At 36.6% G+C, this 17581-nt stretch overlaps 1 protein-coding gene across 3 annotated transcripts in view; it reads left to right on the forward strand.

The window, feature by feature from the left end:
- The window catches only part of ADGB (androglobin), a 162651-nt gene that overhangs the window by 109746 nt on the left and 35324 nt on the right, over nt 1-17581 (forward strand). For all 3 annotated transcript variants that reach the window (XM_038526280.1, XM_038526278.1, XM_038526279.1), the window contains exons 24-27: nt 5031-5165; nt 5697-5850; nt 9494-9681; nt 15007-15191. In XM_038526280.1, the coding sequence (XP_038382208.1) occupies nt 5031-5165; nt 5697-5850; nt 9494-9681; nt 15007-15191 (662 nt within the window). The remainder of the gene's footprint in view (nt 1-5030; nt 5166-5696; nt 5851-9493; nt 9682-15006; nt 15192-17581) is intronic.

Genomic DNA, 17581 nt, shown 5'->3' on the forward strand with positions numbered 1-17581 from the left:
CTCTGCCTCTCTCTCTCTCTCTCTGTGACTATCATAAATAAATGAAAAAAAAAAAAGCCATCTACGAAATGCCCACAGCAAATATCATTCTCAATGGGGAAACACTAGGAGTCTTTCCCCTAAGATCAGGAACAAGACAGGGATGTCCACTCTCCCCACTGCTATTTAACATAGTACTAGAAGTCCTAGCCTCAGCAATCAGGCAACAAAAAGACATTAAAGGCAGTCAAATTGGCAAAGAAGAAGTCAAACTCTCCCTCTTCACAGATGACATGATACTGTACATAGAAAACCCAAAAGACTCCACCCCAAAATTTCTAGAACTCATACAGCAATTCGGCAATGTGGCAGGATACAAAGTCAATGCCCAGAAATCAGTGGCAGTTCTCTACACTAACAATGAGACTGAAGAGAAATTAAGGAGTCAATCCCATTTACAATTGCACCCAAAAGCATAAGATACCTAGGAATAAACCTAACCAAAGAGGTAAAGGATCTATACCCTAAAAACTACAGAACTCTTCTGAAAGAAATTAAGGAAGACACAAAGAGATGGAAAAATATTCCATGCTCATGGATTGGGAGAATTAATATTGTGAAAATGTCAATGTTACCCAGGGCAATTTACAGGTTTAATGCAATCCCTATCAAAATACTATGGACTTTCTTCAGAGAGTTAGAACGAATCATCTTAAGATTGGTGTGGAATCAGAAAAGACCCCGAATAGCCAGGGGAATATTGAAAAAGAAAACCATAGCTGGGGGCATCACAATGTCAGATTTCAGGTTGTACTACAAAGCTGTGGTCATCAAGACAGTGTGATACTGGCACAAAGACAGACACATAGATCAATGGAACAGAATGGAGAATCCAGAAGTGGACCCTCAACTCTATGGTCAACTAATATTTGACAAATCAGGAAAGACTATCCACTGGAAAAAGGACAGTCTCTTCAATAAATGGTGCTGGGAAAATTGGACATCCACACACAGAAGAATGAAACTAGACCACTCTCTTACATCATACACAAAGATAAACTCAAAATGGATGAAAGATCTAAATGTGAGACAAGAATCCATCAAAATCCTAGAGGAGAACACAGGCAACACCCTTTTTGAACTTGACCACAGCAACTTCTTGTAAGATACATCTATGAAGGCAAGGGAAACAAAAGCAAAAATGACCTATTGGGACTTCATCAAGATAAGAAGCTTTTGCACAGCAAAAGAAACAGTCAACAAAACTAAAAGACAACCTACAGAATGGGAGAAGACATTTGCAAATGACCTATCAGATAAAGGGCTAGTATCCAAGATCTATAAAGAACTTATTAAACTCAACAGCAAAGAAACCAACAATCCAATCATGAAATGGGCAAAAGACATGAAGAGAAATCTCACAGAGGAAGACACAGACATGGCCAACAAGCACATGAGAAAATGCTCCACGTCACTTGCCATCAGGGAAATACAAATCAAAACCACAATGAGATCCCACCTCACACCAGTGAGAATGGTGAAAATTAACAAGGCAGGAAACCACAAATGTTGGAGAGGATGTGGAGAAAGGGGAACCCTCTTACACTGTTGGTGGGAATGTGAACTGGTACAGCCACTCTGGAAAACTGTGTGGAGGTTCCTCAAAGAGTTAAAAATAGATCTGCCCTACGACCCAGCAATTGCACTGCTGGGGATTTACCCCAAAGATACAGAGGCAGTGAAACGCCGGAACACCTGCACCCCAATGTTTATAGCAGCAATGTCCACAATAGCTAGACTGTGGAAGGAGCCTCGATGTCCATCGACAGATGATTGGATAAAGAAGATGTGGTATATGTGTACAATGGAATAGTACCCAGCCATTTGAAATGACAAATACCCACCATTTGCTTTGATGTTGATGGACCTGCAGGGTATTATGCTGAGTGAAATAGGACAATCAGAGAAGGACAAACATTATAGGTCTCATTCATTTGGGGAATATGAAAAATAGTGAAAGGGAATAAAGGGAAAAGGAGAGAAAATGAGTGAAAATATCAGTGAGGGTGACAAAACATGAGAGACACCTAACTCTGGGAAACGAACAAGGGGTAGTGGAGGGTTGGGGTGACTGGGTGATGGGCACTGAGGGGGGGCACTTGGCAGGATGAGCACTGGGTATTATGCTATATGCTGGCAAATTGAACTCCAATAATAAAAAAGAATCCTGGAATAATTCTGAGAAGGACAAAATAGCAATAAAGCAAAATAAAAATTAGGATTTGAGGGGAAAAAAATAAAACCATCACTGTTTACAGGCAATATGATTATATATGTAGAAAATGTTTTAAAATCTGCAGAAAAATTATTAGAATTAATGAGATAATTAAGAAAATTTGCTGGAGACAAGGTCAATATAAAATAACAATTGAATTTCTATTTATAAACAAGAGACAAAAAGAAAATTATATATAAAAATATATAAAAATATGAAGTAGCCTAAATATAATGAAAAAATTCACTATGAACCCAATATAAAAATTTTAAACACAGAGAAAATCCAAATCTGTATAGTACTTACCTAACCCTGGGAGTAAGTATCTCATTCACCTCACTCTAGTCCTGACCCACGGATTCCACCATTACCTCTTCATCCAACTTGACTAACTTTTGCTCCAGAACTTACTTTCTAAAAGGGCTACTCTTTTGCCTAAGATTCCAGTTGTACAGACAAACAAAGAGCACAACCTTTCTTTTCTAACTTGCTTTTGCATTGTGGGGAAGATCTCTGGGCCAGATTATACCTAATTTTCATGTAAATGAAGTGCTAAAAACATGAACTCTATCAGGGTATTTGAAGGTATCAGGTGTATTTGAAGGTGTAGGTGTATTTGAAACACAGCAGAATTCCATCAGGAAGTTGCTGTTCCTCTCCACGTGCTCTTTCCCCCATAGCCAACAGTATTTCTTAGAAACTCAGCAAATATCCATTACATAGGCCATGCTCTTTCAATATTTTGAGTTCTACACCCACATCTATTGGATGGATGGAACTGACAAGGCTGTCTTACCTTTAAATTTAAATAGCAGGGGCATCCAAAGCTGTGTAGTCTTGCTACCTGCCTCTTTTTTTAGTCAAGAGCACATCTTTCAGTGTAAGACCTAATGCTAACCTCAGATCTACTAATTATCAGATGTGTGATCTGAGATAAGTCTCTTAACCTCTTGGAAGATAAAATTAAATTTTATTAATAATATTTAATATTTTATTAATAATATTTAACATAGAGAAATAATTTTTATATAGAGAAAACAATATCTACCTCACAGTACTATTCCTTAATGAGGCTGTAAAGATAAATTAAGGTAGATCAAGAAAAGTAGTTAGTACAAGCTACAGATTAAGTCATTATAGAACATTAACTATTATAAATATTACTTTATAATTATTACTAATGAGGAACTTTGAGATCCTGGAATCCAGCTTTACATTCTCAGACCTTAAAGGGCAGAACTTTCCAAAGTGAACTTTGGACGAGGCTCAGTTTACTGATAATAACTTTCTTTCCGTACTATGATACAAAGTTAAAAGAAAACCTTTCAAGTCTGTCAGGAATATTTCTCTGGGTCATTCAAGGTGTTTCATATAGTACATCAGGATTTTGATGGCCCTATATACATTAAAAATTAAAATTAAAATTTCGTGAGGCTTATGCAAAAGTGTAGAATGTATGATGGCAACAATGACTGGAATGCCTCTAAATCCCTCCCTTATCTTAGAATGGTGGCTGGTCCCATTACAGTCAATTCCCTAGGTAGCCTGTTTAGCTGCCATGTTGCCTCAGCCAACACCCACATTTGGCCAACACCCACATTTGGCCAACCCCATGTGATTGGCAGTGGTGCTCTGCATTGACAGACCATCATATTACAGTTCCTAACTAGGAAAATCAGGTTATTTATCATTTGAACTGGGGCACTTTTACAAAAGGAACAGAGGGTGCACTATTAATAATTATGACAGGTGTGTGAGTGCAAACCAGGACTGCCCCAGACAAACCAGGATATGTGGTCAATCTTTATTCTCATAACTTAGCTAAAGGGCTTAAAACTCTCCCAAGTATGAATCTGTCAATTTCCTCTCATAATCAAAGATCAGTGATCAAATGAAGCATGTGAATCCTGTCCCCCATAAGAATCTCCATGGCTTTATGTCTCACTGATGGTACAGTCAAGCCATCTACCTTCTGGAAGGCAAGAACACCTTTAGGTCTGTCTAGACCTCTAATACAGAACCATTTTCTATGGTCATTATGGCTTCCATCCCAGCTAATTTTATAGACAGTATACAAAAGATCTATACAGTAGATTCCTGGTGCTACTGAAGTGAGATCCAGTTCCTGGCAGTTGGAAGGAACAAACCTAGAGAGAGCATCTCTCACATCACTTTAATCATGTTCTGAAATATGCCACAGCTTTCAGGGGGGAAATCATGGAGAAACCTCAACCCATAATTCTTTTTACCAGTTATACACACCAGTCTCTTATGGGCCAGAAATCCATTCTGTCCTTGATTATGGCCTTAGTTTTTTGTTTGTTTAAATGGGTTTTTTTGTTTTGTTTTTGTTTTTACAAATCCATTCCTTACTTTAAACTCCATTCTCGTATTGATTCCCTATGTCAATTACAGACCTTCAGTTTTATTGCTACTTTGCCTGTTCCTGTTTTCCTACCCTTAGAGTCTGAGCTTTGGTGATGATTTCCCACCCATAAATTAAAATTACTTTCTTGATCATGAATTAAGTTCTCATTTGATTAAGAATTCAGATAACTTTAGAGAACTTTGAGATAATCTTTCATGGTTGACCTGGAATGGGCTCCCCTACTTGGGTGCCATGCCCTATGAACCCCACAACCTTTGATCAAGGACTCAATCCAGCCAACAATAGACTGTAATATTTTGTTATTTTGCCTACTTTTTTTTTGGTAAATAAAATTTATTTTAAAAGTTGCCTTTGCCATTGGAAATTAAATTATTTTTACGTTTCTAGACTAATGTTTAAAAGCAAGTGCAAGTCTATTGAATATTATCCATGCTATCAAGATGAAGAAACTAAGATTGTTTTTGCTGACTATACTGTGACTTATGCAGACCAACTACCAAATACTTGGTTTATAGTATTCAGGTGAGACTATCATAAATTGGCATACAATGTCTTCTTCAAATGACATGTAGTAGTATATGTGTAGAGTTTTATTTATGGTAGCAGTGAAAGTATGAACTTCTAGGTTGCTTTCACAACTTAGTACTTCCTCTCCATCTGCTATGCAGAGATGAGATATTACAGAAATTTTATCCATGTTTATTTAACTAAAATATGAAAAATGTGAAGTTAATTAGCATTTTTATGAGTATGATAAACAGTCCATTGATGTGCTATCAGTATAGAAAGAAATCATTTAATTTCGAAGCAATATCATATTAGGTGACAGTCACAAATTATTATAAAATGGAATTTCTTAAAGGCTTTACATTTACATAGCAAAAGAGTATATTCAAAAAAAACAAGAGTATATTCATGATTAAAAAAAAACAACAACATGTATGCTTTGTAGTTATTTGTAACTTTAAACTTACTTTTTTATTTCTTGCATTAAACCTAATTTCAAACTTTCTGATTCATGCTAAGAGAAAATTCATGCTTTTGTAATTACAGAGAAACATTTTTGGTTCCTCAAGATATGATTTTGGTTCCCAAAGTATATACTACACTTCCGGTCTGCATGCTTCACATTGTTAATAATGACACAATGGAACAAGTGCCAAAAGTGTTCCAAAAAGTGGTGCCTTATCATTATACCAAGAATAAGGTAGGTGCAAATTTTATTCTTTCCATATGATAGAATGGCAGCAAGAACCCAGCACCTTATAAGACTCCAGGAGAAGATAGAACAGATGTGCTTTTTCAACCTACTTATGAGAGGAATAAAGTCCTGGTCTTTTTCTACAAAAGTCCATTTATTTGACAGCCCAAGGTATTTAATGTGAGTGCTAGAATATTCACCTCTCAGCTCTCTTTTTTCTTTTCTCCAAAGAGGATATGACAAAAAGAAAGCACTGGAAATTCTTAGTAAAATCAGAAAGTCATAGAAACCCTTAAAACGGGGATCCCTGGGTGGCGCAGCGGTTTAGCACCTGCCTTTGGCCCAGGGCGCTATCCTGGAGACCCGGGATCGAATCCCAGGTCGGGCTCCCTGCATGGAGCCTGCTTCTCCCTCTGCCTGTGTCTCTGCCTCTCTCTCTCTCTCTCTCTCTCTCTCTCTCTCTCTGTGACTATCATGAATAAATAAATAAAATCTTAAAAAATAAAAGATTAAAAAAAAAAAAAGAAACCCTTAAAACGGAAATGGAGGTAAAGGGCTCAGTGAGTCCTATTCTTCGACCAATCGATCGGTTGTTTCAGTTTCCCACTGGGTTTTATTACATCCCTAAGTATTTCAAAAGATTGTGATTACATCACCACTCACCGCGCCCCAGCCCGTCTTTTCTAGGCTACACAAATTTCTTACAAAGCACTTGGCATATTATTCCTACTGCATGATAGACCCTGATTTCTAGTGATCCCACTCAAATTATGTTGCCTCTCTATTAGAATCTCATCCTTGTGTTTGGGGGGTATTTCCTCTAAGAGGGAAGCATGACCAAAGACAGTATGCACCTCCACTGCAAACTGGGAGATTTGTTTTAGCTCTAATCTTTCATTCTTTACCTATATAGCTTTGAATCTTTTCATTTTTCTCTTTGAGCTATGGTTGTAATTGACATTCAAAGTTCATTTAAGCCCATGATCCTGTGCATTATTGTGCACAAATTAAGACATACCTATCTAATGAATACTGGTTTATAGGGATGAAGGATAAATTTTTAAAAATATAACTTCATAAAAAACTGAATAACTCTTTTGAGTTGTTTTAGAGATTAAAAAAATGAAATTAAAAAAATTTTTAAGACTTGGAAAAGTTTTGGGGCACCTGGGTGGCTCAATCTATTAAGCATCTGCCTTTGGCTCAGGTCATGATCCCAGGGTCTTAGGATGGGCACCCTGCTCAGTGGGGAGCCTTCTTTTCCCTCTCCCTCTGCCTGCTGCTTTCTCTGCTTATACTCTCTCTCTCTCTCAAGTAAATAAATAAAATCTTAAAAAAAAACAACACTTGGAAGGGTTTTAATATTTCATTGCAAATCTTAGGAGCAATAGATGAGAGCAGTTTTAGGTTCACAGCAAAACTGAGAGGAAAGTACAGAGATTTCCCACATATGTCCTGCCCCCACATGTGCACAGCTACCCCCAGTATTGACACATCCCACCAGAGTGGCACATTTACAACGCTGATCATCCTACATTGTGTCCATCATAATCCCCCAAAGTTCATAGTTTATATTATGGTTCACTGTTCATGTTGAATATTCTATGGGTTTGGACAAATGTAAAATGACATGTATCCACTCTCATGGCATCATAAAGAGTCTTTTCACAGCCCTAAAAATCCTCTGTGATCCACATATGTATTCCCCTTCCCCCAACCCCTACCTATCCCTTATCTTTTTTCTGTCTCCATAGTTTTGTCTTTTCCAGAATGAAGTATAGTTGGAATCATATAGTATGTAATCTTTTCAGATTGGCTTCTTTCACTCAAAAACATGCATTTAAGATTTTCTCGTATCTTTGTATGGTTTAATAGCTCATTTCTTTTTAATAATAATGTTCCACTCTCTGCTTGTATCAAAGTTGGTCTACTTATTCATGTACTGAAGGACATACTGGTTGCTTCTAAGTTATGGTAATTATGAACAAAACACCTACAAACATCTGTGGACAGGTGTGGACATAAGTTTTTCACTCTCCTGGGTAAATACCGAGGAGCAGTATTGCTGGCCTGTATAATAAGAATATGTGTAGTTTTATAAGAAACTGCCAAAGTATCCTTCGAAGTGTCTGTACCACTTTTAATTCCCACTAGGAATGAATAAGAGTTCCTGTTGCTCTATATCCTCACCAGCATTTGGCATTTCAGTGTTAATGGATCTGGGCTCTTCTAATAGGAGTGTAGTAGTATCCCATGCTTGTTTTGGTTTCTCTGATAATAGTCCATGTGGAGCATCTTTTTTGTATGTTTATTTGCCATCTGTATATCTTCTTTGGTAAGATGTCTCTTAAAATTTTTTAATCAGGTTGCTTGTTTTCTTATTGTTGAGTTATAAGAGTTTTTGCATATATCTTATATGTGTCTTTTGCAAATATTTAAATATTATGTTACTATTACTCAAGAGTCTTGAAGTTGTGTAGAATAGTCAGGTCTCTCTTAAAACCCTATCACCTGTTTAGCTTTAGAATTTCACTTACCAATATCCATCTACCATTTTATAAGTCTTTTTTTTCCCCTCTCAAACTTATTCTCTGAGCCTAGACAAATACACAGTTATATAATTTTATTTGCTTCTTAATGCATTAGTACCACAAACTCAAAAAATAATGAAAATAGCAATTATACTTTATAAGTAGAAATACTTTAGCATATATGATTTATCTTCCTTTATTTCCTTGCTCCAAACATAATGTCAAAGGGTCCTTATTGGTACTGCAATTCTCATCTCATTGTGGGTATTATAATTCTGGGTTATATCTGTAGATTTTTATTGCAATGTATTGAATTTGTTCTGTCTTATGTATTTCTAATTTTTGTTTCTGAAAATCTAAACACATCAGAGAGCTTCCTTTGCATTAGAATCAACTGGAATACAAATTATATTTTTCTTCCTTATTAGAAGTGTCTGGAATTATAAACTCAGAATTACTTTGAACTTTTGTATCTCGTTACGATATCATGCTCTTGCTTCACTGACATTTTAGCCAGCTGGATATCCAATTATGTAGAACCAAGTTATTATCCAGTATGATGTTATCCCAGGTTTCTTAGCTGCTTGTTTTCTCCAACCTAAAGAGCTCACCTCCATACTCATATCTGGGTTCCCTGGAACCAGATCTGTTGTTAACTTGATAGCTTTTTCCATCAATTGTCATCCCAAGGGAATTACATTTCCATAAATGTTTCTGCTTTTCTCATCTTGTATTGAAAAAAACAGGGACATCAGGTAGGAAGTTATTGGGCTTCTCTGAGGTGATGCAATGATAAAAATCTGCCTTAGGAAACATTAGAAGAATTGGAAAAAACATACCAATCATCTATCAGAGTTACGCACTTTGTGTTATAGCTTAAGAAACACACAAACAAAAATGTTAGAGTGACTCATTTTCTCTAAAAACACGTAAGATTCACTTTCTAAGAGGAATTTCAAAATGTAATGCTGATGATTTTTATTTATCAAGAGATATTGGGATCTTTACAAATATAAACATAATAAAGCATTTTAATTTAGTACTATGAAGTCATATGTTGTACCTTTGAGAGAACACTAACAGTATGACTTACTTCTGTCTAATTCTCTTTCCTCTAGAAAGGCTACACATTTGTAGCTGAAGCATTTACTGGTGACACATATGTACCATCCTCACGATGGAAACTGCGCCTCATTGGTTCCTATAATCCACTCCCATGCCTATCTCGAGAGTCTCCATCTAATACCTTCACCATAAAGGAAATCAGAGATTACTACATACCCAATGATAAGAACATTTTATTCAGGTATAAGTTATGACAGAAAGGGAATGCTCAAAATTGGCATTTTTTGCCAGCAGATGGGTGCTGACAGTTTGTCCTTCAGTGACAATGGCTACAGAGGTTGGGCCTCTAGATACACAGAGGGCTTGACCACAGTTAACTGTTAATATAGAAGTATATTGGGCAGCCCCGGATGGCTCGGCGGTTTAGCACAGCCTTCAGCCCAGGGCGTGATCCTGGAGACCGGGGATCAAGCCCCATGTCGGGCTCCCTGCATGGAGCCTGCTTCTCTCTCTGCCTGTGTCTCTGCCTCTCTCTCTCTCTGTGTGTCTCTCATGAATAAATGGATAAAATCTTTAAAAAAAAAATATATGGAAGAAAAGGTCATCCGTAATCAAACAATCTAGAAAACAATCCTCTTAGTATCCTGTTGTATTTTCTTAGCGTGTTTTTTTCCTAGTTATAGCCTCACATTATTAAAATCATAATATAATTAAAGTTTTAATCTGTCCTTATTTTTAAGATTTTATTTATTTATTCATGAGAGAGAGAGAGAGAGAGAGAGGCAGAGGCATAGGCAGAGGGAGAAACAGGCTCCATGCAGGGAGCCCGACGTGGGACTCGATCCCGGGTCTCTAGGATCACGCCCTGGGCTGAAGGTGGTGCCAAACCGCTAAGCCACCCAGGCTGCCCAATCTGACCTTTTTGCTTACATTTTAGTGTACGCATTTCCTAGTGCCATTAAGACATTTTGTGAACTCTTGTTCATGATTACATAGTAATCATTTGTAGGAAAATATTTGTTACACATTTTCCATTTCTACTTTTTCTATAGTATTAACAGAGATGTGATGGGCATATTTTATTGTAAATATTAAATTCTTGATTATTGTCTAAATATTTATTATTTTAAAGAGATTATATGTTTTAAAGATCCCATATGCACTAGTAAATTTGTTTTCTTTTTTTTTAAGATTTTTTTTTAATTTATTTATTCATGAGAGGCAGAGACACAGGCAGAGACACAGGCAGAGGGAGAAGCAGGCTCCATGCAGGAGCATGATGTGGAACTCGATCCCGGGTCTCCAGGATCACACCCTGAGTGGAAGGCAGGCGCTAAACCACTGAGCCGCCCAGGGATCCCCATAAATTTGTTTTCTAAAGAAACACCTAAGTCTATTTGACAATACATGAACAAATATAATTTATTGTATTCTGGTTAATTTTCCCCTCTAATTCCTATTTATTTGGAATAGGGATAAATAAATAAATTTTATTATTTATTTATTTATTTATTTTAAAGATTTTATTTATTTATTCATGAGAGACACAGAAACAGGCAGAGACATAGGCAGAGGGAGAAGCAGGCTCCCCTTAGGGAGCCCATTGTGGGACTCAATCCCAGGACCCTGGGATCAGGACCTGAGCTGAAGGCAGATTTCAACCACTGAGCCACCCAGGTGCCCCTATTTGTATTTTAAAACTTTTTAAAAAATATTTTATTTATTTATTCATGAGAGACACACAGAGAAAGGCAGAGAAAGAAGCGGGCTCCTCACAGGGAGCCCGATGTGGGACTCGATCACAGATTCTGGGATCACGCCCTGAGCTGAAGGCAGACACTCAACTGCTGAGCCACCCAGGCATCCTCAAAACTTTTTTTTTTCTTTTTAAAAACATGCATACATTTTTCTAATGTAAAATAATCAGTAGCAAAATTAAATTACAGAACAATAGATGTAGTATATCCCAAACATATGTTTTGTTTTTATATTTGTTTCTATATTTTATATGTAGGTAAAAGCTTAGAGAAAATACTGAAAGAAAACTTTTGAACTGGGGGTAGTAGAAGGGACAGAAAATTTTCTTTTTAATCTCTCTGCTTCTTGGCATATATCTGCACTTTGGCTGTTAACAAAGAAAAGGGAAAAAAGGGAAGAAGTAGAAAGGATACATAACACCAATTAAAAATAACAATTGTGATAAGGTATTTTAACTACTCTGATAGGAAGCCACTGTATCACACTGCAGGGCCACTGCTAATAGATTAATGAGTGATATTTAACCTAATTACTAAATTAGTGCTAGAAGCTGGTCCTAAAACTGTCAATCTAAGTGTTGGGGTGGGGGTAGGGGGTGAAGAGGGAACTGCTTCATGAACATATGTGGAAGTTCAGAAATTAAGGAGTGTATGACCTTTTCAGGGAACTGAATACATTTGTTTGCAAATTGAGGTTCTAGGGGGCTATGGCAAACAGTAAGGTCAGAGAGGTAGGCAGAGCCCTTTCCTGAAGGGCCTCATAAGGCAAGAGATTTAGATTTTATCTGAGAGAAAAATATGCTCTGAGGAGTTTTAAGAGAAATGGCCATAATAGACTTGCATTAAGACATTATGCCTGCAAAGCTTGAATTGAAAAAAAAATATTTTTTAAATATAATTCCTAAGAGCAGAAAGGTTGTTATAATCATATTATTGTGAAATTATATGTAATCATAAATGGTACAGAATATGGAAGGAAAAAAAACAACTGCATTCAAAAAAAAAAAATACCTCACTCAAAAGACTGCAGTGTGTTGAATGGATGAAGGGCAGCATAGCTGGAGACAGAGAAACCAGTCAGGGAGAAGCTTTGAAATAACCCAGGTGTATGTTGACGGCAACCTGAAGCAGGTCAGTGGATTAGTTCACTAGGGCTGCCATACATGAAGTCCCACAAACTGGCAAAGCAGGAGGCTTCAACAATTGAAATCAATGTTCTCACAGTCTCACAGTTTGGGATGCCAGAAGATCAAAATCAAAGTGTCAACAGGGATGGTGCCTACTGAGGGCTGTGAGGAACAAGCTATTCCATCTTTCTCCTAGCTTCTGGGGGTTTTTGGTAATCCTTGGTGTTCTTTGACTTATAGACTTATCATCACGACTTTTGTATTCATCTTCACCTGGTATTCTCCTTGTGTCTCTGTTTCTGAATTTCCTGTCTCTTAAGGATATCTACCAGTTATATTGGATTAGGCACCCCCCCATGACCTCATCAATGACTTGATTCCCTTGGAAAGACCCTGTCTCCTAGAAAGGTGACATTGTGAGGTATTGCAGCTACTCCAGGGCTCCAACATAGCTTTTATGGAGTTACACAACTGAACCATAATAGGCAGTGACAGTGAATCTGAAGAGAAAAAGGGTTTTGAGATACTGAGAAAAGTCAAATTGACAGTCCTGGTTGGTTGGGACTCCTGGGGACTAACGGGGGATCAGTTGATCAACAAGTGTCATTTACTTAGTGGTGACAAGAAGAAAACCCATTTTCAGATTGAGCATTAGGAAGACAATTAGTTCATTTTTATTTATTTTTTATTTTATTATTTATTTATTTATTCATTTATTCATGAAAGACACACAGAGAGAGAGAGAGGCAGAGACATAGGCAGAAGGAGAAGGAGGCTCCATGCAGGAAGCCAGTCGTGGGACTCGATTCTGGGACTCTGGGATCACGCCCTGACCAAAGGCAGACGCTCAACCACTGAACCACCCAGGCATCCCAATTAGTTCATTTTTTAAATGTTGATTATTGGTAAGTCAGTGAACTGTCCAAGTGGTATTGCATAAGGAATTGGGCTAGAGACACAAATTTGGGAACCATTATTCTGTCTCTGCCCATGGAAATGCCCAGGAGAGTTTGCACCATGACAGTCAGACTTCAGACAGAATATTAAGATTCTCTGACACAGAAATGTCAATGGGAGAGAAGGTTAAAAAAGAAAAAAAAAAAAAAAAAAAAAAAACAGCTCCGAAATAGAAGGTACAGAAGTTGTTACAGTTATAGGAAAAGAGTTTTTGCAGAAGAGGGAAATGAGGGTTGACTCAACCTTGTCAAATTCTCCTAAGAAGTCAAGAAAGATGAGAACAGAAGTTTCTATAGGGTGGTGACAAGCTGCTGGAAGCTGGCAATAACAAGGTTAGCACTTCAGCTCACAGAGTAGAGTGCTGTGAGCCAATAGGAAGAGATGAAGTTGTGGATAATGGCAATCAACAATTCTCCCTAGATGCCAAGCTGGGAAGGAGTGAAAAAATTAGCAGAGGCTGAACCACAGTGTTGGTCAAAGTTTTTTTTTTTTTTTTTTGGCTTGTTTTGCTTTGATTTTTTTGTTAAAAGGTGGGGTGAGACCTGCGCTTGTACAAAAACCAATGACAAGGAGGGATAAAGAAGGCGAGATTTAAGATACAGGAGAAAAACAAAACTCAGAAAACAAATTTCTAGAGAAATTGAAAGTTTTTAAGGTCCTGAGCATTTCTGAGGATTCACCTAAACTAGGAAAAAGAACACCCCAAAAATAAAAAGCCAAACCAAACCAAACCTCTCCGGTTTAATCAAGGAAGGGATTGGGATGGTGTTCTATTGCCTACTGCACATTTTGTTGTTTTGTAAAAAAATTCCCAACCTGTATGGTAAAGATTGAGAATATAGGTGGTGGGTACTAATTTTGATTTCTCTGTATTTTTATGAATCAAAAAAAACTCTGGTAAACAGTGGAACTTTGAAGGATGTTGCCAGTTGTTCAACTGCAGAGGAGGTTATGATGGAGAGGTTTGGTGTGTCAGTAGTTTGCAGATCTATCATATGCAAACTTTTATTTTTTTATTTTATTTTATTTTTAAATTTTTTTTTATTTATTTATGATAGTCACACAGAGAGAGGGAGAGGCAGAGACACAGGCAGAGGGAGAAGCAGGCTCCATGCACCAGGAGCCCGACGTGGGATTCGATCCTGGGTCTCCAGGATCGCGCCCTGGGCCAAAGGCAGGCGCCAAACCACTGCGCCACCCAGGGATCCCTGCAAACTTTTATTTATTTTTTTTTTTTTAATTTTTTTTTTTTTTTATTTATTTATGATAGGCACACAGTGAGAGAGAGAGAGAGAGGCAGAGACACAGGCAGAGGGAGAAGCAGGCTCCATGCACCGGAAGCCCGACGTGGGATTCGATCCCGGGCCTCCAGGATCGCGCCCTGGGCCAAAGGCAGGCGCCAAACCGCTGCGCCACCCAGGGATCCCCCCTGCAAACTTTTAAAACATGGTTTTATAAGTGTTTATCATATCTAAAGAAAAGTTATATTTCCTGCTTGGGATCTGATGATAATAAATATCCTATACCTGTTTCATTTGACCATAGCATATTGAGATATTTTGTCAAAGTCTGTAATAGTAATAACGTTTCCAGGATTTGGGTCAATTTTACACACTGGTTTTACTTTTAGATTATCATATCATATCAGTAAATTATCCAGTTTCCTTTACTGACTTGAAGAAAAGATCAATAAGTTACTTATAAGTAAAATGTTTTTCTTTATAGGTATTCCATTAAAGTTGCTTTGCCACATCCTGTTACAGTACAGGTACGCACATCCAAACCAGATGCATTCATCAAGCTACAGATCTTAGAAAATGAGGAAACTATTGTCAGCTCCATTGGCAAAGGCCAAGCTATAATCCCAGCAATTAACTTCTTGGGGAGTGAAAAAGTTGTGAGCTCCCAGTGTGAGTACGCCTTTTGCCTCTTTAAATTTGTTGTTTAGATCCAGAAATTGATATTTATGTTTACGTTACTGATTTTAAAATGTTCTATTTAAGATAAAATAGCAAATAAACATTTAAATCTATAGAAATTGGTATTATAGTAAAATATTTTTAAAAACTATTCCATTTGTGTGTCAAATTAGTCTCTGAAAGAAGATTGTTATAATTCTACTTTAAATATTTTATTACATGAGCTTTCTTAGAATTCTGAAAAAGATATAACATTTTTTATTATTTTGAAAGAATTTTTCAGTTTTTTTAATCCCTAATTCATTATTTTTAGAAAATATTAAAATTAACAGAACCTTTGAAGTCATGACTTTCAATGTAATAGTCACAATAATTATTAAATAATAAAGTAAAATTGTTTCTGAAGTAATGGAAAACAGAGATACTGAGATACATATCCAGTTATTTTAGTAAAGATTCTGACCATAAAAACAATACGTTGCCCAATGTAGAAAATTTTGAAACAGAAAATTATAAACAAGAGAACAGAAAATCCCTTATGCTTTTCCTGAATCCTGCCATTGTGTTTTTTAAAATAATCGATTATATCTTTTAAAGATTTATTTATATAGTTTTGAGAGAGAGAGAGAGAGAGCGCGCACATGTGAGCGCATATCTGGTGGGGGTAGGGCTGGAGGGAAAGGGAGAGAGAATCTCAAGCAGACTCCCCACTGAGCACAGAGCCCTACACGGGTCTTAATCTCACAACCCTAAGATCATGACCTGAGCTGAAATCAAGAGTCAGATGCTTAAGTGAATGAGCCAACCCGGTGCCCCTAAATAATTGATTATATCTTATAGTTAACCTTTGCATAATAATTTGTAGCCAGCATCCTTCCTGAATTCTCATTCCCAATAGTGCTTGCACTGATTAAGTGTATAAGCAAATTACTAAAAATAACTTTATAGCTATGTTCTGTCCAACACTTGTATGTTTCCTTTTTTTTTTTTTCTTTTTTCTCTTTTTTTAGAATAGATGCACCCAAAGCAGGGCTCTCTTTACTTTTTCCTATTAAGCTTGGAAACAATGTGTGAGTTGTCATTGCAGCCCAAGGATATTCCCTTCCAATATGAATAAGAATTTGGAGGACCAGAGAATTAAAGACCTCATGCTGTGATGGCACAAACGTATTGCTTTAGGCACAGGAAAATGGGAAATGTACTATGTTACATTAGTAAGACTGAGCTTGAGTAAAATTGCAAGTTAAGCAATTCTGTTGATCCTGTCTCCTTTTCTCCCATTATTTGCTCTTCAGCCCTGAATATACCCAGGGTTGTTTCCCCGACTCAATTCACAGTACTACGGGTGGTTTTTCATTCAAATCTATCTGCAATCCATTTATCTTTTCCCTCTGATATCTTAAGACCCCTCAGAGTACTGTTAAATTTTGCTAGTCTGAATGATGTTCTTACTCTTTAAATTGGCTTTGTTTTCTTCATTCTAATCCAGTCTACACAGATTTTATAGCGTGCTTCATGCAAGGATGCATTAATTCCAAAACGTTAACAGGCACTTATGTACAACTGTCCTATGGTATTTGTGGTCTTATGTTTTTCTCTTTATATAACTAGTTAACCCCAACATTCTTCTCCAAATCCTTTGATTCAAATTAGTAGAGTCAAAAACTTTTCATAGTTTGTCACTTAGGTTATCATCATTTCACTTGAAAAATTACTATTTCCAAGAGACTTATGGATAAACATTTAAATAATTTTAAAGAAAGGGACAGAAACAGAGTAGAAGGATGATTGGAACAGAATTCAGAAATCCAAAATTATCAGCCATTATCCAAGATTGCTCTTCTTTTATAAAATATTTCTATTTTCACATTTGTATTCCTAGATGACTTTCAATACAATTTTTTTTGAATTCCCTTCAAACTATGTAAAAATCTATCATTTTTCCTTCTGATTGCCTTGACTATGTAGATAAATTTAAGGAGAAATGACACCTTTATAATATTGAATTTATATGCAAGTAAAGGCCATTTCTTTAAATTTATTCATGACTTTTTGTATGTTTCACAGAATAGATTTTAAAATTTCTCCATAGATATTGGTAAAGTTATTACTGTGAATTAGATTATTTCTTTATTTAGATTTCAAACAGGAGCCATCCTGTTTTAAAGGGATGCTATTAAGTTGTATGTAGGAATTATGTAAGTAGACATTGAAATTCCTTTTTCTTTCTAAATATTTTTCAGTTTCTTCTCTTGGAAACATATTAATTTATGAATTCTTTACAACTTGTATTTCTGGCATACCCCCACCAGAAGAACATGCAAAAAAAATGTATGTGTGTGCACGTTATATTTGTAGTAGAATAGGATATAGCAGACTAT

This window comes from Canis lupus, chromosome 1, assembly GCF_011100685.1.
Source record: "Canis lupus familiaris isolate Mischka breed German Shepherd chromosome 1, alternate assembly UU_Cfam_GSD_1.0, whole genome shotgun sequence".
In the NCBI taxonomy this organism is placed as follows: Eukaryota; Metazoa; Chordata; class Mammalia; order Carnivora; family Canidae; genus Canis; species Canis lupus.